At 41.7% G+C, this 22842-nt stretch overlaps 1 protein-coding gene across 2 annotated transcripts in view; it reads right to left on the bottom strand.

Moving 5' to 3' along the window:
• Positions 1-12224: 12224 nt before the first annotated feature.
• dusp8a (dual specificity phosphatase 8a) overlaps positions 12225-22842 on the bottom strand; it is a 63591-nt gene continuing 52973 nt past the window's right edge. Inside the window, exons 1-5 of one of the 2 annotated variants that reach the window (XM_063001438.1) lie at positions 22151-22471; positions 15849-16015; positions 15395-15554; positions 14275-14398; positions 12225-14060 (exon numbers count right to left, since the gene is read on the bottom strand). In XM_063001438.1, the coding sequence (XP_062857508.1) occupies positions 13025-14060; positions 14275-14398; positions 15395-15554; positions 15849-16015; positions 22151-22268 (1605 nt within the window). In that variant the 5' untranslated portion in view covers positions 22269-22471 and the 3' untranslated portion in view covers positions 12225-13024. Of the gene's footprint in view, positions 14061-14274; positions 14399-15394; positions 15555-15848; positions 16016-22150; positions 22472-22842 lie in introns of those variants that run through there. The other variant, XM_063001446.1, reaches the window with a different exon arrangement.

Genomic DNA, 22842 nt, shown 5'->3' with positions numbered 1-22842 from the left:
TCGAACACAGTCATGGACAATTTAATCTCTCCAATTCACCTCACTTGCATGTCTTTGGACTGTGGGAGGAAACCGGAGCACCCGGAGGAAACCCACGCAGACACGGGGAGAACATGCAAACTCCACACAAAAAGGACCTGGACCGCCCCATCTGGGGATTGAACCCAGGACCTTCTTGCTGTGAGGCGACAGTGCTACCCACTCAGCCACCGTGCCGCCCGAAAAGTAATTGTAGAACTACAAAGTAAGTTATATGGTAAGTGGAGCTGATAAAATGGACAGTGAGTGTAGAAACAAGGAGGTGGTTTTATTGTTATATACAGTGTATCACAAAAGTGAGTACACCCCTCACATTTCTGCAGATATTTAAGTATATCTTTTCATGGGACAACACTGACAAAATGACACTTTGACACAATGAAAAGTAGTCTGTGTGCAGCTTATATAACAGTGTAAATTTATTCTTCCCTCAAAATAACTCAATATACAGCCATTAATGTCTAAACCACCGGCAACAAAAGTGAGTACACCCCTTAGTGAAAGTTCCTGAAGTGTCAATATTTTGTGTGGCCACCATTATTTCCCAGAACTGCCTTAACTCTCCTGGGCATGGAGTTTACCAGAGCTTCACAGGTTGCCACTGGAATGCTTTTCCACTCCTCCATGACGACATCACGGAGCTGGCAGATATTCGAGACTTTGCACTCCTCCACCTTCCGCTTGAGGATGCCCCAAAGATGTTCTATTGGGTTTAGGTCTGGAGACATGCTTGGCCAGTCCATCACCTTTACCCTCAGCCTCTTCAATAAAGCAGTGGTCGTCTTAGAGGTGTGTTTGGGGTCATTATCATGCTGGAACACTGCCCTGCGACCCAGTTTCCGGAAGGAGGGGATCATGCTCTGCTTCAGTATTTCACAGTACATATTGGAGTTTATGTGTCCCTCAATGAAATGTAACTCCCCAACACCTGCTGCACCCATGCAGCCCCAGACCATGGCATTCCCACCACCATGCTTGACTGTAGGCATGACACACTTATCTTTGTACTCCTCACCTGATTGCCGCCACACATGCTTGAGACCATTTGAACCAAACAAATTAATCTTGGTCTCATCAGACCATAGGACATGGTTCCAGTAATCCATGTCCTTTGTTGACATGTCTTCAGCAAACTGTTTGCGGGCTTTCTTGTGTAGAGACTTCAGAAGAGGCTTCCTTCTGGGGTGACAGCCATGCAGACCAATTTGATGTAGTGTGCGGCGTATGGTCTGAGCACTGACAGGCTGACCCCCCACCTTTTCAATCTCTGCAGCAATGCTGACAGCACTCCTGCGCCTATCTTTCAAAGACAGCAGTTGGATGTGACGCTGAGCACGTGCACTCAGCTTCTTTGGACGACCAACGCGAGGTCTGTTCTGAGTGGACCCTGCTCTTTTAAAACGCTGGATGATCTTGGCCACTGTGCTGCAGCTCAGTTTCAGGGTGTTGGCAATCTTCTTGTAGCACAACAATTCGTCTTTTAAGATCCTCAGAGAGTTCTTTGCCATGAGGTGCCATGTTGGAACTTTCAGTGACCAGTATGAGAGAGTGTGAGAGCTGTACTACTAAATTGAACACACCTGCTCCCTATGCACACCTGAGACCTAGTAACACTAACAAATCACATGACATTTTGGAGGGAAAATGACAAGCAGTGCTCAATTTGGACATTTAGGGGTGTAGTCTCTTAGGGGTGTACTCACTTTTGTTGCCGGTGGTTTAGACATTAATGGCTGTATATTGAGTTATTTTGAAGGAAGAATAAATTTACACTGTTATATAAGCTGCACACAGACTACTTTTCATTGTGTCAAAGTGTCATTTTGTCAGTGTTGTCCCATGAAAAGATATACTTAAATATCTGCAGAAATGTGAGGGGTGTACTCACTTTTGTGATACACTGTATATATATGAGGTAACACAAAGATTAAATTCTCTTGAACTTCCTACATCTAGAAATGGCTATAAAAATAGCCACTCACCTAAAATGCCCATAATTACAGCTATGACAGTAATTAAAAACTTTCCACCTAACGACAAACGTAACCATCTAAAATTTGCTAAATTCTAATGGGAACTATCTACAACTTTTTGGCAACAGACAGGTTTGGCATAAAAATGAATGACTGCACTTGAACCTGAAGCCCCCTGTTAAGTCTGGATTCAGGATACATGGCATCATGGAATCCATTAGAATACATTTTAAATAAAAATAAAAAAGTCTGCCTCTGCCAAGAAACTATGAAGAAATGTGTCATTACTGGATCTTCCAGCAGGACAATATGAAATTAAGTGAATTCACCAAAAGATAAATTCCTTATAACCCTATTTACTCATCTTTACCAGGGGTGCATAAGATTGTAGAGGGGACTGTATTTCGAATGCTTTATAGTCAAAACCTAACATACTGTATAAAAGATGCTTCAATCAAGTGGGTGCCACAGAGCAACCTGGTTTCTGGGTTTGATTTTGTTTTCAGTCACTGACTGTCAGGATTTTACAGTTCTCTCCAGATCTGTGTTTGATTTATCAAGGTATTCTGGGATTCTTCCACCTGCCAAAACATGCAGAAAGTGGATTTGAGTAAGTGAATGCATGAGTGTGTCATCCGGCAACAGGGAATACTGTGTCAAGTGTGTTTCCAAGTGGCACCAGACACACAATTCTGACCAGGAGAATAATCGAATAAATAAATATTGGATGCCTGCTGAGTTGGTTTAGGACAACAGTGGTGTAAAATGTGTATGTTAAAGCCATATTTAATACAAATTCACCAGGAACACCAGTAATGTGTGTATATTTCAGCTCGAGATCAGTTAGGTCTCGTTTTTACCAACAGATGGTGCTGTAAGTAAAGACAAATAGCTGCATGGTAGAATTTGCTCAGTCCAGTCCATGTTTGCTTCAACGTTTTAACTGAATAAGAAAAATGTAAATGTATTTTTATGATCATGTCATGTCACTACGCCGTTATCTTTGCGATGGTTGGCTGCACAAATGGGTCAGCGTTCTCTAATGCCCTCTATCTCGTGTCTCATGTAGCAGACTAGCCCCTGATAATACAATCCATGTCGTAATGTTGCCAGTGCTTATTCTTGGGCTTTCTCGTCTTCCACGATGTAACCCACAGCTCCACCCACTAAACTACCACATCTGTAAATGTGTGATTGTATGTCCTGTGATGGATTAGTGCCCTGTCCAGGGTGTATTTTGGTTTTGTGCTGGCAGGTGTCGCTGGTGCCACCACAACTCTAATGACGATAATATTTTGGGGTAGTCTATTTCTTCTCTTTTGCAGACATTTGCACAATATGTTGTAACTTGCACAAAAAGGTATTACTTCAACATACAGTCAGCTTCAAAATTATTGATATGCTTACTAAATAAACGTAAATGTTAATCCAATATTACAAAAGATGGCAATAAATCTGTAGCAGTAGATTGCATTTTCATATGTTTTAATCCTTTAAAAAAAGATGTCAGTGGCCCAGGGGCGGCTCGTTCCTTAGGGTGATCGGGCGACGCACCACCAAAGGGCGAAAGGGAAGAAATTTTTCTATCACAGCTGTGACTGTTCTGGAGTCTGTCTTGCCTCTGAATATCGTAGTCCAATCAGCTTCGAGTTGTGTTCCGTACAGTACCGCCCCTTTTGGGGAGATTCCAGTCTGTTAAGGCTCTTTTTTTCGAACTGCAGGCGCTGCAATACAATCTGAATGGGTTCCGGGAGGGCTCGCACTTACGTGCTTGCGTCACACATAACCTGATGTCACGATCTCGTCACCATGACTACCATTACCTCAGTTCAGAGCAACTCCATTGTGTAATCAGGATAAATTAGCAATTTAAGAATTAGGGCCACCCAGATCAAATTTAAACATCAAGCAAGTATCTACAAAGGGGGGGGAAATCATATAAGTTACAAGTAAATTACAAGTAAGTAATGTAATTTTTAAATAGTGAATTGTGATTGCACTTATTGTATCTCCCCAATTGTTTGATTGTACTTCTTTATTCATTGCACATCAGCCCCGATGCCTCTTTATTCTGGATCTGCTGCACCTAAAATAAAATGCTATCTGATGAAGACTAAATTAAATTGTTAGTGTGAAGGCTTTACTTAATTCTATGATTAATGGTAAATCTGGTCTCTCTCCGTGTTCAAAGTTATTTGTGAGGTCAAACTGACAGATGACTGAAGATTATTTATTTAAGCCTTAATTTACCCATTGAACGGGTCACCTTGGCCATCATCGCAACAATCTCCCCCCCCCCCCCCCTCCACCCCACCTACTTAGTTATGCCAAGGGGTACAATCCCCCTGCATTAGCACACCTCTGACCCCAAGGAATCCCACATGCCAAACTCCACATAGATAGTAACTGTGTTTCTGGAGCTGTAAGACAGCAACACTAACTGCTGCACTGACCAGCATTTGAAAATGATTAAAAAGTAAATACATAAAAAAATTACAGCTGTAGTCATTTTGCCTTCTAGACATTTTCATTTAGTCAGTCCAAGAGGTGCTGACGTGTGTCTTATTAATATGCAACATTTTTAAAAAGCTGGAATGGAAAAAGCCACTGGTAAAACTGTTTTGCAGAGTTTTTCCAGTGAATCTGGGCCAATGCATTCCCTAAAACAAATCCTGTTTCCCCCTTTGATTAATAAATAGTTTCAGAAACTCATGATTTGTGGAGAGTTCATTTCAGGATAGAGGCAACAGGCACTCAAGAAGATGAAAACGAGCAGGACGGTGCTCTGACGCAACAATACTTAAAGTTTCCATTTATAAACTGGGATTTGAGATGAGTCTGGCACACAGCATGGCTATGACTGGAAACAATCAGACCCTCTGAAACACTCTCACACGCACACACATACAGAGCCCTACTTACTAAAGAAGTTGAACATGGTGAATATGCTCTGCATAATATTTTAAATGCCACAGACCTGCCAGTGGGTGCTTAAATTATTAATATTTCTTATATAATAGCATATATGAAAACTGTATTCTTTTGGCATAGCATTAATGGATTTTCAATTATTTCTGCAACTGGTCTTTTTTGTTACTGAACAATTACATCTATTTCCAACAAAAATGTAAGTTTGTTGTGAGTTTAATGATTTTTTTTTTTCCAATTATGCAGAGTCAGAACAGACTGCACATGCACCTAGATTATTAGTTTGGTGTTAAATTTTTCCAATTATGCAGAGTCAGAACACACTGCACATGCACCTAGATTATTAGTTTGGTGTTAAAAGTTCTACAATGTAGTTTAATAGGGACAGCCTTTTAGATTATAAAAGATTATAAAAAATATTATCAGTACCACTGATTTAAACAATTTTGGTATGGGTGCTGCACATTAACAGAGGTTTAAACCTCACATCTGGTCTCTAAATTGCCCCAAAGTATAAGTGAGTAAGAATGTGTGGATGTGATTGTATTGGCACCCTTTCCAAGGTATAAATGAAAGCTATAAGTGTAAAATAATTGCCCTCTAAACCTAATTACTGGTTGTGCCACAACTGCAATCAAACAGTTGCAATAACTTATCAATCACTATTACCCCTTTTCCACCGACACGGAACAGAGCCTCGTGTTTCCACCGCAAAAAAGAGGTTCCAGGCAGAGAACTAGCGTTCTAACCTGACACCACAGAATACTTGATTTTTACATGAGAGAAGCTGTAAAACCGCTGTGCTGGTGTGTCGTATGGAACTTAATGATGCACTTCCAACTTTTAAAGTTCACCTGATTCAATTCTGATCCAGTTTGCCACTGATATTTGCAAAGTGCTTCAAAAGAGATGAACTGTGTGATACGAGGTGGTAAAAGCGACCCGGACAGAACCCCGAGCGGCATAAACACCACACGTGAAGTAAATACAGCTAAACACAGATATATGTATTGTATTTTAGAGTGGATTTGATGGTTATTTCACACAAATGGATGCAATGCTTTTTGCATTAAAACGAACATCTGTAACAGCAGCACAAATGCTCTCAGGTAACCTACACACTCCGCCATCATGTTACTACTCTTTACTTTCTTTATGTAAAGCCCACCGTTGATGACACATGCTTGGTTCCCAAAAACTGGTGGAAATGTGCGTCGGTTCTCTAAAAAACACCAAAGTTCAAAGAAACCCGTTCGAACAGAACCGGTTCAAGAACCAGGGTTCTTTTGGTGGAAAAGCGCTATGTGTAGAAATTACGACCCACTCTTCCTTGCATAATTGTTTTAATTTAGCTTCATTGGAAGGTTTTTAACCATGAACTGCCTGATTAAGGTCTTGTCTCATGATCTCAATGGGATTCAAGTCAGGACTCTGCCACTCCAAACATTTTGTTCCTTGTGAGTCATTTAAAGGTTGGACTTGCTTGTGTGCTTCAGTTCCTCCTCCTGGTGCATAGGTCATGTGAAAGCAATGCAGCCCCAGACCATCACACTAACACCACAGTGTATGACTGTTGGAATGATGTTCTTATGGTGAAATGCTGTGTTAGCTTTATGTCAGATGCAACAGGACCCATGTTTCCTAAAAAGTTCCACCTTTGACTTACCAGTCCATAGAATATAACTCACATGGATGCCATTTTTCCCAGTGTCTTTCTTATGGTGGAATTATGTACATTGACTTCAAATGTGGCAAATTAAGTCCTCAGTTCTTTTTATGGTCAGCAGAGCTCTTTGTGACCTCCTGCATGAGTCATTAATGCATTCTTAGTGAAATTTTGGTAGGACGGAAAGATTCAGTTTGTGAATACTGGCTTTTACTCTGGAGTCCCAGAGCCTTAGCAATGACTTTTGACACAATGCAGTATTTAAAAAGGAACTGCATACCAACACACGAAACCTTGTCCAAAATCTGAAGCATGATGGAGAAAGCAGCAGGGATTGGATTAGTTTTGCTGCCTAGACAGTTTTTCCAAAGCTGAAAACTTTTGAAAACAGGATTACATATGTTTGTGTTGGCTTGTCAGTTGTCAGGGTCTTGCAGGTGGCAAGTATAACCCAAGCAACATTACCCTAATGGCACTTCAGGATAGATAAGCAAGATTAAAAAAAAGTTTTTAAATTTACATTTTCGGCATTTAGCAGACGCCTTTATCCAAAGCGACTTACATTACAGTTACAGTATACAGTCTGAGCAACTGAGGGTTTAGGGCCTTGCTCAAGGGCCCAACAGCAGCAACCTGGCAGTGGTGGGGCTTGAACCAGCAACCTGTAACCACTAGGCTACAGCTAAAGTTAATGCATGCCAGAGTATAACCTGTGACCCCGACCCAATGAAAGAGTGGTTAATAAAAACAAATCAATGAATAATTACATGCGCTCATGTTTAGGGAAGTGAACAAGGCATGATATGAGAAAAATCCCCAGTACAGTGGCAAACAAAGATGAATACTCCAGTGGGAAGTCAGGAATTTCTTTCTCAGCTTTCCCCCCGGACATTAAGTGCTTCTGGAAAGACAGGGGGCTTTCTGACTGGCGGGTATCATCTTAACCCTCAGCCCTGCTTTAGTGTTTCTATGTGTATGTGCATTAAATTATGGTATAGGGTTGCTCAAGTGGCACAGGAGTCTAATATGCTAGCCCACCACTGCAGGACTGCAGGCAAGCCAGTCTAAAGGTTTGTCTAAGTGTAGTATGTCTAAAGGGTGTGTCTAAGTTTATAAATGGGCACTCTATAAACCAACAGTTAGTCTTAAATGTTATGGTTTGACCATTCAATACAGTATATGCAATAATATATAAAGTAATATTGTACAGTAGTCAGGTCATACTCTATCAGTGGAGGTTATGCCAGCTCAGGTTTGAGATTTTGTCAAACCTTGATGTGAGGAGTTTGATGAGTTTAAGGATAAAGTGAAGCTCTGACCTTGTTACAGACAACAGGAGATAAGCCTCTTTAAGCTTATTTTGCTTTACTTGGTAACACACCTGCTGTTAACTGAAACCCATAGCATTTTTTCCTTTTGAGCATGTTTAAAATGTGCCTATTTGATCAAAAAGATCTCAATCCAGTTAGCAAAATCAGGAAAATATTTTGGTTTTCACGAATGTCACTTTTATACAAAAAAAGCCAGACAAATTAGTATTTTAGATCTCTTTTTGGAAGAAATGGACACTGTTTGCTCTGGACCATTGACGAAAAAAGGCCATCCAGAGTGTTATCAGCAACAAGTCCAAAAACCAGGGTCTGTCATGGTGTGGGATTGTGTCAGTGTACTTGGCAAAGGTCATTTACACTTCTGTGATGGCAGCATTAATGCAGAAAACTACATTGAGATTTTAGAGCAACATATACTGCCAAGACAACATCTTCCAGAGACATCCATGCATTTTTTTTTTTGCATTTTTTACCAAATTTCCTCCCAATCTAGTCGTATCCAATTACCCGATTGCATTATGCTTCCTCTCTACTGATGTTGATCTCCACTGCTGATTGAGAAGAGCGAGACTGACACACACCCCTTCCGACACGTGTGCAGTAGCCGACTACATCTTTGTTTCACCTGCACAAGGCGAGTTCATATGTGGATCAGCTTTGTGTATGAAGAGCCAGACCCTGATCAACGCATTATTCCTTGACTCTGTGCAGGTGCCATTAACCAGCCAGCAGAGGTCATAATTGCACCAGTTATGAGGTCCCTATCTGGCTTCCCACCCCATATGAACAACAAGCCAATTGTTGTTAATGTAGCTGCCCAGCCCAACCGACGAGTTCGAAATATCAGCTCTGGTGTGCTAGCATGTTTTACCGCTGCACCACCTGAGTGCCGTACGTGCATTTTTTAACAAAACAATGCAAAACCACATGCTGCACACATTACAAAGGCATGGCTGCGGAAGAAGAGGGTACGGATACTGGACTGGCCTGCCTGCAGTCCTGACCTGTCACCATTAGAGAATGTGTGGAGAATTTTGAAATGAAATATGTGACAACAACACTGTACTGTTAAACAAAATGTTGGCAGGAAGAAAGGAACAAAACACCTGAAACACTTCATCAGCTGGTATCCTCGGTGCCATATCATCTTTTGGTTGTGAGTCTCAAGAGCACTCTTTCCTCATCTCTGTGTAGGCACCTCTAATCAGCCAGCAGAGGTCGTAATTGTCTGAGAGAGAGAGACCCCTATCCGGCTTAGTCCCGCCCATCTGAACAACTGGCCAATCGTTGTTCATGTGGCTGCTCAGCCTCAGCCGGCAAGGCAAAGCTGAGATTCGATACGATGTATTCGAGAACCCAGCTCTGGTTGCACCGTGTGTTTTTGCTGCTGCGCCACCTGAGCGGCGAGTCTCAAGTGTTTTACCGTGGTTTACCATCCAATGCTTTTGCTTTTAGTTAATAATTTGGTCTAATAAGTTTTGTTAATAAGTTGTTCTACTAAAGTATTTTTTAAAGGTATGAGCATAATCATGAAAAAAGACATTTAAAAAAAGACACTTGAATCAGATTATATTTTGTAATTTTTATATTTGTGTTTCATCTTCACAAAACAGGTACAGGAGAGGAAAAAGCCTTTGAATAGAACCTGAGGTATTTTGCGTCAAGCAGCCTAAGGTATCAGGATTTTCTCTGAAAAAGTTCTCTACCCTATGTTAATTATTCTTCTAGGTTTATTTACACAAAATAATAATAATAATAATAATAATAAAAGCCGTTTATAACAAACAGACAGATTCAGCAAAAACGATAGCCTGCATCTTTTCATTACGTCTTAAATAATTAGCAATATGTTTAAACATACAGACGTAGAAAAGAAATTAACATGTCACACAAGAAAGAAAAACATTAGCACTAGTACAGACAGAAGACAAATGAGATCTGCAAACAAGAGAAGCTAACAGAGAATACATATTTATAAATATATAACTGACCATCCTACAGTAAAGGGCTGGTTCACATGGGATTCATTTAAACCTTTGGAACAGAGGAATAATTATTAAATAATTAATGAGTGATAAAGAATGAGAAAACAAATAAGAGCAAGCTTTAGAGAGTGAGCGACAGAAATAAAAGAGGAAAAGAGAGAGAGAGCAAGATTTGTGCAGGTTGCCAGGGCTTAGAAATGTGACTCATGTGCTTTTGCCCTGAGCTGAACTGGAGCATCATGTGCTATTGTTTCTGTTACACTATATTCACGTGGCCTCCAATTATTACAGATCCTGCTTGTGTTATATTGTGTTGATAGCTATTTAACTCAAGTCTAAAGAATAATGGAATTAACATGAGTAACCAGCTACAGCTACGAACCATGACTGGCCAGCTACCATGCATGAACATATTGTGATGTAATAGTTTTAGCCAGGTTTTAGCCAGGATTAGAGTTTTAATGTGAGCAGTACTGTAATGCATGCCTTTTGTGTGCCTAAGTATTTAAAAAATATACAAAACAAAAGATAAAAAACTTATAATAAGTCATAATAAGTACACTATTGCTGCAGTATATAGAATTTTTTTGTTTGTTTATGCATTCCTTTTTTCTCCCTTTTAGTGCGTCCAATTGCCCGATTGCGCCATGCTTCCTCTCCACCAATGCCGATCCCTGCTCTGATTAAGGAGAACGAAGCTAACCCACGCCCCCTCCGACACGTGGGCTGCATGCCGTATGCATCTTATCACCTACACTTTGACGAGTGCAGTGCAGCTCAGCGTTGTGTACGGAGAGACATATATCTGAACAACAGGACAATCGTCCTAGCCGGCAGATTCGATACAATGTATTCGAGATCCCAGCTCTGGTTCCAGCGTGTGTTTTTACCGCTGCGCCACCTGAGCGGCCAGTATATTGAAAATTGATAATAGAAATATACCCCTAATAGAAGCCTGAAGTGCATAGCAGTTGTTAATTTTAAACAGATTGAAAGTTAATGCACTACCGAGAGTTATATTACAATTTGGCATGAACCAGTTAGGTTTTGTTATTAAAACTTATTTACCACTTAGTCTTTTTAAGGACGGATGTAAGGTCCGTGTTGAGTCAGACAATTACAGATAAAGGATTCTTAAAAATGCCCAATTTTATTCTGATGATTATTCTTAAAACAACTTTATCTAATTTTAAAGTATTTACCATAGTCAAATACAATAGATCAAGTGGATTGGTATATACAAATACTCTTAAAAAATGCAACAGCCATCTTTCATAATCCTGTTTGTATTTAATAGCAAGTATAATCATACCAGAGAAGTGCCACTGACTTATTTCAGTGTTCAAAAGAACTCTGGCTGTGGACCACAGACAACAAAAATATAAACCTGACTGCCAAGAAGCTGGCATGCTCAAAATCAAAATCAAAATCTTCATACTGAGATAGCCAGTAATAGGTTGTAGCTCTTGCTGGTTACCCTGGTTCATTCCATTATTTTCTGGACTGTAGTATTAGCTAATGATTTAGTATAGCAGCTACCAGTGCTGGTGCGTAACACTAGCCAAAAATAAATGATAGGCACAGTCAATGCATTCAGCTAATACTATTATTTAAACCATGCCCTCTGAAATCAATTTCATCTGCACATATAAAAGTAAAGGATTACAGCCCCATCCCCCTGTTTAAAAAATACTTATCTATTCGATAATTTGGGTTCAGCAAGTCACTCACATTCTAACCACAGTCTCCCATAAAGGCCCAAATAAATAAATATAAATATAAAAAAATAAAAGGGGACAGACATTAAAGCCCAAAATTATTTCAGTATGCATTCACCATATGTGCTTATATAGAGGAAAACACGTAATTAAAATGCATCATGATCATTCCGAGAGCTGGGATAGCATGTTAATTATTTCTGATTATTTTAAGTACACATGCTTCCAGTAATATTACATTTTAGCTAAAAAGGTTGGAGAGATACTGAAACTCTTTCTAAAATCTCAGATAAGGATGCAGACTAATGTGAAGCATCAGGTTTTGTAAAAGCAACCCTTTAATGAGAACAGAAAGTGCATTCGAATACCAGACCGATTTACCTATCAGTCTCCCATACAGTTGAAATTGCAGACAAAAATAGAAAAGAAGGAAAAAAGCATGTATTGCTTGTAGTTGTGTATCAGTTTTGTGAAGGATTTTTATAAATATCAAAGTCAAAAACGGAAAACAACACCAAAAAGGATTTCATAATTATATTATTTCTCATTACCAGAATGAACAGATATAATAAATTAAATCCATAACTAAAAGAAGCAAAATTCAAAAAAGTTCATTGTGATAGCTATATACGGTGTACATACTATTTAATTGTAGGGAAACCAGCAGCCGTACAAGGCAGCATGCTTATTGTGAAAAAAGGTGGGTGGTAGTTTGGTAGTTTCCATGTGCCCTCTCTTATTGTACAGTGTCTTTTGGAGCACTGAAATCAGAATAAAGCACAAACACAGAGCACCCATTAGGGCACTGTGGGAAAACATCCACAATGCTTTTTCTTCATAACATTCCTGCATCCTCCTCCAGAAATTCACTCTTACTGGCATACCGGAGCAGCACAAAAGCAGCGCACAAAGAAGCCTTCATCTGTTCAGCACAGGTCTGTATGCGGGCTCATTCAGTTTTGGAGGGGTAAGGACACTGAGTCTGTAATAGAGTAATACCAGATGCGGATGAGACCAGAGGAGACAAGCCATGCTTAAATCTCAATACACTGGGAGACTGGTAAAGCTTCATTTGTATTGGAAAATATTATTTACACACGACAGTTCTATGCTGCAGCTGTCTACAGCAGTTCTGTCCTTAGATCTCCCAAATACTTCTGGGATGGTGATGGCTTATAAACACAGGAGACAGCATCAAGTCTACCTTAATCAAGCTTTAACCTCAGATACAAACAAACACAAAAATCCCATTGTCTGATTTTTCACAGTCATTTGATCCAGAACTAAACCAAATGCTCCTCAAGTCAGGAAGAATCAGTCCTCCCTCTCTTGTGGGTGGCACCTGTCCACTTCTATCCTTTGATCCCAACAAGCACTGCAGTTGTCAGGACACCTCAATAATCTCCATGCTCCCCGAAAAGCTGGACTGCTTGCCGATCTTCCCCAGGTCCTCCCTGGACCTTGTGTCTGAAATTCCTTCCTCGAACTCCATCTGACAGCTTCGACGTTTGAACTGTTTGTCTGCACTGGCGGCAGACATCGGTGCGTCTTCATGCCAGCTTGCTCGCGACTCCCGTACTTCGCCTGTTTTTTGACGTAACCGTACAGCCTCACATCCCCCAGGGAGAGTGCTGCATTTCAGAGGCGTGAAGGGCACTGCACCCGAACCACCTCCTCCACCATTCAACGTTTCATAGAACCACGGGGCCTCACCCGTGGGTGTGACGGGTGTGGTGGCTTGTGACGTGTCACGGTGTTTGGTCCACATAGGGCCAGTGCCAGCTACAGGCAAGCCAAGCAGCATCGAAGACTTTAGATTCTCGTCTGTGCTCAGACTTTTGTGCCCGGACAGCGAATGTCCGAAGCTCAGGCTTAGTGACTGCACAGGTGAGGTAGCTCCACTGTGCTTGTTTTTCCTGCGCAATCGCACCCTTGAGCTGCTTTCGGCAACTGGGCTTGGTAGATCAGCTGAACCAGGGCTGTCCAAGGATGGGGACAACTGACATACCCCATTCGAGAATCCTGGACTGGGACTGTCCAGTTTACAGAGTTTGGGGACATCCTCACTGTGAATGGGTGTAGGACACTGGTTTGGTGTATAGACTGACTTTATATCCAATGAGAAGGAGCGCTTGAGTCGATTTGTGTCCAGAATTCGTTCAGCTGAGAGGTTAAGGCAATTAAAGCCTTGCTGAAGAGATGAAGGTGATGGCAGCTTGACCTCAGACTCTCCCTCTAGTCGAGCTTTTTCTGGTTTGGAGATGGCTTCTCCAGTGGGTTCCTTTGCCAAAGAGGGCTGCTCACTTTTCTCCTGACCTGAAGACAACACCTTCAGCAGCTGCAGACCCTTCTCAAACTCTAGCAGCTGACCCAGAAAGTTGAAGTTTGGTGATATTGAAGGTCTGCGATCCTTAACAAATCTGAGACAAGAAAACAAAATACTTTATTTCCTGCTGAACCCTAGAACTATTTTCATGGTCAGGTTTAGCTTACATTTACCTCATGGAGTAAAAAAGGCACAGTAACCATTGTTTATGTGTTTCTGTGTGAGTCACACTTAGGTCTAAGAACCAGATCCAACATTACATCAGCTTTAAAAGAACATGCAGCCACAGAGTGTGAGAGGTAGTTTACCTGTATGCCTCATCTGACGACAGGCCCATTGTCTTCATGATGTAAGCAATAGCAATGGTGGCAGACCGGGAGATGCCAGCTAAACAATGGACAATAACTCGGCAGTTGGAAAGCTTGGCTTTGTCTGAAATAGTGGAGAGAAACTAGTGTTAGTGAACACAAAAAACATCCAAAAAATACACTGCTTAAAGCAAAATGCTCAATTCCATGTTGCCTTCTCATATTCCAGGTAAAAAAAGAGCTATTATTTCCTGTTTTGTCCCTAAGTGCCCTGGTGGCGCAGCAGAAAATTCTGATGGCACATCAACACAGGGATTCTGAGCCCCTCAAGTTCGAATCTCAGCTCTGCTACCGATTGGCTGGGCACCCCTAGCAGGCACATTTGGCGGACTAAATTGGCCACTAGTCTGCTGGGTGGTGTCTTTGACGTTGTGTAAGTACCCTGGCTAGTAGCCTGAAGCATGTGTACAGAAGTGGAGCAAAGTGGAGGAACGCAGAGATCAGCGCATGACTCTAAGTGTGCAAGACTGGCCTTACGTGCAAATCCACCAAAGTATGGTTGAATAAGAAGGGGTCACATGGTCTGTGCATGCTTGTTTGTTTGTTTGTTCATTTAATAGGATATTAACGTCATGTTTTACACCTTGGTTACATTCATGACAGGAACGGTAGTTACTCATTACACAAGATTCATCAGTTCACAAGATTATATCAAACACTCATGGACAATTTAGTATCTCCAATTCACCTCACTTGCATGTCTTTGGACTGTGGGAGGAAACTGGAGCACCAGGAGGACACCCACGCAGACACGGGGAGAACATGCAAACTCCACACAGAAAGGACCCGGACCGCCACACCTGGGGATCGAACCCAGGACCTTCCTGCTGTGAGGCGACAGTGCTACCCACTTAGCCACCGTGCCGCCCGTCTGTGCACACTTCGAAGGGAACGTGTGTCAGGCAAATATACCCTTCTCAAAAGCGATCGTGGTCCCCAGTTGCGGAGGACTACCTGGCTATGCTAAATTGAGAGAAAATGCATAAATAGAATTGTATAGAATAGAATCTAACCACAAAACATGCAAAAAAGTAACAACATACAGAGATCACAACCTTACCTATAAACTCATTGGTTTTTTCCAACCAAGGTAGGAGTTTCTCACAATAGTTGTCATTGACAGGAATCCGCATGAAGTGGCTCTCGGAGATGAACTCAGGTTTGGGACAGGTGTTGCTGGCGTTAAGTACATAAGTGATGCCATTCTGGGCCATCAGGTCCTAAGAGAGTGGAGATTTTAATATTAGGATCATTGGCAAATTCTTGTATGAGATTCTTGTATAATTTGCCTTTATTAATGTTACAATGGCACTGAAGTAACTGGCCTTGCAGTAGGAGGTAAAGTCAACTGGACTAGTAGTCATTCGAAAGAACTTTATTAGTACAACTGATGAAAGGTTAACTAATAATTCCTCATGAATCAGTTGCAAAACAAGATACCATACAGACTGCATAGAATTTGACTATTCCATGACCTGCATGAGTAAAAAAATTCACTTAGCCTATTATCTCACCTTGTTAAGCACATCTTTTTGAGAACCCAAATACAGATGGGGCAGAATGCGTGTAGGGCCAACGTTGGCCACCGGCAGACAGGGTTGGGAGAGGCTCATGGGCAAAGTGGTCACTGGCTTTCCCTCACACAGACCTGGGAAGCAGGATGAAAATGCTGCAAAGCCACCTGCCAAAGAAAAATCAAGAAAAAAGAGGCATGTCAGACAAAAAACCCCACAAATATATCATTTGAATGATGTAAAACGATTACAGTAATACAAGAAGGTTTAAACATTTCATTCTGCCACTTAAACTGTCAGGTTAATGTGAGCTTTGTCAGCAACAGCTCTTGTAGCTTGTCAGCAAAAACAATATGTCACAAGTGATGTGGATTTGGAAGTGTTAAAAAGAAGCTATTATACACCAGACAAGAAAGAGGGAGGAGGATGAGAGCCATGATTACACCATTCTGTTTGGATGACTAAAACGTGCACCAGATTAGCTCATGATGATTAAAGTAAGCCAGTTCTCATAGAAGATTACATTGTCTAGCATGAATGTGGACAAGTACCTTGTCCAGGCTGAACTCCTGGCTAATGCCCAGTGTTTCCATGCTCAGTATGGATCCACCAATAACCTGACCAAGCTAACGCAATTACTAAAAATAGTCTGCATGCGAGGAACACGGGATATAAAGGGTTCTGTCTCTTTAAGAAGCAGGCGGTTGCAGTTTAGTCTCTCGTCGTTCTGTTTCCTGAATGAGCTAATATCCTCTGCTGAACGATCACGTCAGGCGTGGGGAATGAGGGAGGCTACAGGTGCAGGCTTTGCACTGAAGCCATCAATTTAGCAGTGGCTGCAGCTACAATGTCTGGACAACCGCTGCATATTGTTTCCCACATGCATATGTTTTTATACAAGGGTTGTGTAATGCATTCCGGCTTGCAGGATAAAAGAAAATGCGTTTGGACAAAGTGTGCGGTGAATAAAGGAAAGCATGAGCCTAAGCAGATGGGTTTAGTGCTTAATCTCAGATGAGCTCCATGAGAATCTGGGACATGTTAACCCAGAGAGCAACCACATGCAGGGCGCGCACTCACACACACATACAGAGCGCACACACAGAACACAGCAGCCGGCCAGTGGACTATGACATCACTGTGTTTGTACAGCCAGGAAACAGTGCAAAGAGCAAAAGTGATAGCATACAACAGAGGGAGGGAGGTCGGAGAGCAAGCTGGGAGGGAAAATAGGGGGTTGGGGGGTGGAGCAAAATACAAAGCATTAAAATGAGTCAGAAGCAAATAAAGCCAGAGCTGATAAGCAGGTTTTTAACAAAGCATCAGCATGGAGTGGCAAAGAATGACATCATACAGACTTCACACTCGACTAACCACAGCTCAACAAACACAGGGTAACAGCCACAGGTGCTTGGAGCTAACGGACGTGGCTGAACACCTGTCTATCCTCTTCTATAACCTCACAGAGACACGTTAGCCACCTAGCCCTTTAAGAGCCTAAGTGTCAGCCTGTCTGTTCAAAGCTATAAATGGCAACAATCAGGCCGATGACATCAGTGAAACAGAAGGGGGTTTCGTATGTCACTCCAAGAGGAACAAGGCAGGCCTTGAATGCTCGGTTTGCACTCAAAAGCCCCGGCCATGGATAAATTTGTGCATCCTTAATTTTTCCACGACCCCCATCCTAGCAGTAAACCCCTCGTTCGACCCTGATTCCCCCTCCTCTTATTGCTCCTGTTCATAACCTCGCTTGCCAGGAGGGCCAGATGACATCATCCTATGCAAGGCCTGGTCGCTATGTCAACATTTGTCAGTTAATACCCAAGAGCACCGTGCAGACCTTGGCCTACTCCCCTACCCCCTCCCTCATTTGGCAGTGGCTCTCCCCCGAGGTAACATACAATCATCTGACAAACTGCCAAAGCAAGGACGTAGGATGTTCCTCCAATGCAAAAATGTAACCTTCCTGTCCCTCCCACATACAGGCAAAAGCCTTTCAGACAGAGAGCAGGATGTTTAAGCTCTCACTGCAGATCAGGAGCACGGGGACACGGAAGGAAACTGAAAGGATCTCTTTGACAGAGCTAGAACGGCATTCTTCCTCCTGCTCAAGGCTCATGTCATCTCCTGCTCTCATGCTTTGAGTCATTCAATGAGCTGCTTAATATAGTAACATTAAGGAGCAATGTGTTCCTAGACAAAGGCAAACCGAACAAAAACAAAGCATCTCCACAGATACCTGCGATGTTGGAAAGACAAATAAAGGGATCTCCAAGAAAGAGGCCTGTACATGGTCAAGCAGCTTTTGTGATGGGCTCAAGGGGGAACAATTGAACTCTCAACCCACTGGCCCAAATGATACAATACATCTGTTTATCAAATTTGCATTAGGTGCTGTGTTCTTATAAGACCAAGTGAGAATTAAAGCCCGGGGCCCCAGAACCCTGAAGCTGAAGTAAGTAAAGTAAATCCATGAAAGGCATGATGCTTCACCTCAGACACTGGTATTCGATCCCTGCCTTTGGTTACATTGACATTTACATTCATGCATTTGGCAGACAGTTTAATCCAAAGCAATTTACAGTTGAGAAAGAATACACTCCAAGCAATGGTGGCTTGGCAGTGGTGAGGCTTGAGCCTTCTCCTTTCTGACCTTCAATGAACAGTACCTTACCACAGGAACCACCGATGTGATTGCTGTCTGCACGTATCCTACAGGTAATCAGGTTTCTTCTCACCTCCTAGTTAATGGACTACTCTGATAGAGTGAATTTATAATACTCTACAATGGTCTGGCATGCGGTCCAGGGATTATTGCTGTTTTGTGCCCCTTGTTTCACGAAGGCAGTTGTAGCCTAGCGGTTAAGGTACCGGACTAGTAATTGAAAGGTCACTGGTTTAAGCCCCACCACTGCCAGGTAGCCACTGTTGGGCCCCTGAGCAGGGCCCTTAACCTTCAATTGCTTAAATCATATACTGTCACAGTACTGTAAGTCACTTTGGATAAAAGCATCTGCTAAATGCTGAAAATGTAAATGTAAGAGCAAGTCTGACTGGGATAAATCATTTATTTAAAAATATTGCAGATTTTTAAAATTCTGATATTTGCATTTACGTCATTTAGCAGATGCTTTTATCCAAAGTGACTTACAGTATACAGTCCAAGCAAATGAGGGTTAGTGGCCTTGCTCAAGGACCCAACAGTGGCAACCTGGCAGTGGTGGGGTTTGAACCAGCGACCTTCTACTTACTAGTCCAGTACCTTTTCCACTAGGCTACAACTGCCCTTAGAAAGTGACAACTGACATAAGCCAGGGGATAATTACTGCTTTCTAGTTTAATTACGTGTATCATTTATGCCAAATACTAACACAATTTGATTCAAATTATATTACACATGCATACGGTTGTAACACATGCATACAGTGATCCACAGATTATAATGAGATCTAAAGTTAGCTTTATTTAAATCAGCTTCATTTAAGCATCTACTTCTAAAGCCAATAATAATAATTCTCATTAAATAATTCATTTTGCTACCCTAGAATGACACTTGAGCTTGCTGTCACACTGCCCTTTTCTGCATGCATGAGTGAGATGATGTCCCTGTCCTACACATTTGTCCACATCACTACCCAGTCATTCTGGAAAAACCCAAACATGCCCTCAAAGACAGAACCAGTGAGTAAGCCATCTTACACACATTACACATAGGATACACACATTACACATAGGATAAACACATTACACATGCACACCCAACACAAAACACACACTCACTATACTCATTACACCCATATACACAACCTGCTTCAGATGACATCACTGTTTGCTCACTGTAATTGTGTGTGAGTGCAAGGGTGGGGGCTGGCATGTGCTTTTGTGTGAAGAGTGATATATGCCAGCATTGAGCCTGAACTGGACCAGCTGAGCTGTTAGGCATTCACACGCTTCCCCTAAACCCACCGCCACTCCTTGCCAAGTCCTCTTCAGTGCACATTAGTAACTGGCACTTTGGGTGGCATTGAGTTTAGTAGAGGCAGGTGCAGATTTCACTGAGTCATTAGATCAATTTGTTTTATTGTGTACAATATTCATTTAAGTGCGTTTTAATGACACTTTTAAAATTTTACAAAAATTGGTACATTTCATCCAATCATTAGTATCTTAAAAACATTGATGGACCGTGTCTGAAAACAGTATGTAAACCCTCACATTTAAGAACAGGTTGAACCACCTTAAGCAGTTTTCTCCAACAACAAAACAGCCCCAAACCATGTTGCCTTCTCCACCATACATTACATGTTTTCTTATGATAAACACTTGAACAGATGCTGTTGATTTTCTTCCCCCAAATCCTGCAGCATTGCACATTGTGCTCTGGGTTTGTCCATTCCTAGAAAGCACCAGCACTATTTGTTTTCTATTTGTAGATATTGTTGTGTAGAATAAAGAACACAAAGGTGTACAAAAGCTTTTCTAGCTCCACAGCTGTACATATCTACACTACAGATCTACTACTTTTTTTTTTTTTAATAGCCATTGATTAGACCATATATTGTTCTTAAAAATAGCAAGGTACTTCTACAAAGCAAAACACAAATCTTATTTCATTAACTGAAACACATTCATAGCATTCAGCAGATGCATTTATCCAAATCGACTTACAATTGTGACAGTATATAATGCTTGCTCAGGGGGCCAACTGTACCTCAGACCGCATGATATACTCATGGTCTGGCCTGGATAGACATTATTTCTTTGTTAAACTAACATATAGATTGTAAAGGAAGCATTTACACACAGGGTGCATTAACCCCGGTGCCTGACATCACTCCATTCACCCCACGGCACAAGACCTCCATCACTAGGAGCCTTTCAGTGTGTATCTTTTTAGGCAAACTCAAAGGCCTTTCCTCACACACTCATTCAGCAGTGCCAGTCTAAAACCATTGATGGAGCTGAATGGAGCTCATAGAGACACACACACTTGCCCCCCCACCCCCAGCTCTTCAGCCTCCAGATGCAGAAGACATGACGCCATTGAGAAGGAGCCTCCATCTGTCCCTCTTCATCTCCATACACACACACACACACACACACACACACACACACACACTTAATTTCCATCTAAATGAGGCCTGTATGACATCATAGCACAAATGCATTCCACACAATGAGGAACATTAAGAGCAGTCAGGCTTGCCTCTGGTCCTCATGTCACGCTTGACAGATTAATACAGTACAAACTCCCAAGGCTCCACATAACCAAGCCATTAACTGTAGCTCTATTAGCATTACAGCAGAGCTTCCCAAAACAGTCCAACCTCCTGTCATGTAACAAACCTTACATACAGGTGAATAACTAGATAACAGCAGCCGTTTAACCGTCACTCAGTGACCAAGCAAAATGCAAATACAGTGACTCATGTATGCATACACACACACATGCTCTCTCACACACACACTCTGCACATACTATTTTGCACACACACTCCACACACATACACACACAGTTTAATCATGCATGACACATTGTATGATCTTATCAAACCCATGACTGCTTATCAGCATACGTAATTCATCACTGTGGCTGTTGGGTTAATGTATGACTTCATCACACACTGCATACAACTTTATCTGTACAGCTGACAAGTTTTCCAAACTACTTAACCAAGCATTAACTTAGGAGCGGACACATTTAAAAAAAATAGTAAAAAAATATAAATAATTACACGAGTAATGCAAGAAGAAGTACTTCAAAAACAGGTGGAAAAAAGAAACAAAACAAGTGAACCACAAAAAGGAAAACAAGTAAGAAAATAATAGTAATAAAAAGCAAGCAAGGACTCAACAAAGAAAGAAAATGATTAAAAAAAAAATTTAATATAAAGGATGCAATAGAAAGCAAGATGAATAAAGCAAGAATAACAAAGAAGTAATTAAGACAGAAAAAGGAAAAGACGAATTAAGAGGAAAGAAGGAAAAAAAGAAACAGAGAAAGAAAGAAAGAAGCACAGAAAGAAAGAATCACAGAAAGAAAGAAGCACAGAAATAAAGCACAGAAAGAAAGAAAGAAAGAAAGAAAGAAAGAAAGAAAGAAAGAAAGAAAGAAAGAAAGAAAGAAAGAAAGAAAGAAAGAAAGAAAGAAAGAAAGAAAGAACATTTAAATGCACATCAATGTGAAAAAATACAATTATTTAATGGAAAGGAAACTTAAATAAGACATGATAGGTAAATTGACAGCAGAAGAAATCAGAGCGGCTGCAAAGCTGCAGATCTCCAGCGCTCTCCATACACACCTCTAAGATCTCGAGCCTCCTTCATCCTGCGCACTCGAATCTTCAGCCTCATGCCTGTGGGCTGGGCAGAGGTGCAGAAGCTCTCCTTAGGAGAAGAAATCATCACGTCCAGAGACATGCACACCGTTACCGCTTACCTAAAATCCGGCAGCTCACCTCACCACGTATCAGACATGAGTGGGAAAACCCCCACTAATCCATGCAGGACGAATAAAGTAGGAAAACAGCTGTGTCCTCACAGTGCAGAGACGGACACTGGAGTAGAGCAGCAGCTGCAGGAGAATCGGGCTTCTGACGGCTCAACACACAGCACAGCGTTCAGCGATCCAACTCTGTGTGGTAACAACTGAAAGTAGAGCTCCCTATTGTTGTACAGCCTCACTCACACGCTCACTCACTCGTTCAGTCATTTGCTCACTCTCTTTCATCAACTGACTCTATCCCTCCCTCTCTCACTCACTCGCTCGCTCACTCTCCATTTCTCTGTGACCAAAGAGTGAATGAGCTCATTTTCTATGAGCACAGACCTCTCTCTCGCTCTCTCCTGCTCTCTCTCCATCTCCCTTAGCAGATCTTGGCTCATGTGTGAGGCATGCAACCACATTCCTTACTAACGCAGCAAAAATGTGGCCACCTTAGGGGCCCGCTTAATGTTTTTCACAAAAACTTGATCCTCGCTGCAGACCGATGCA

Source organism: Trichomycterus rosablanca, chromosome 1 (genome assembly GCF_030014385.1).
Source record: "Trichomycterus rosablanca isolate fTriRos1 chromosome 1, fTriRos1.hap1, whole genome shotgun sequence".
In the NCBI taxonomy this organism is placed as follows: Eukaryota; Metazoa; Chordata; class Actinopteri; order Siluriformes; family Trichomycteridae; genus Trichomycterus; species Trichomycterus rosablanca.
This window is presented reverse-complemented; position numbering and strand designations above follow the sequence as displayed.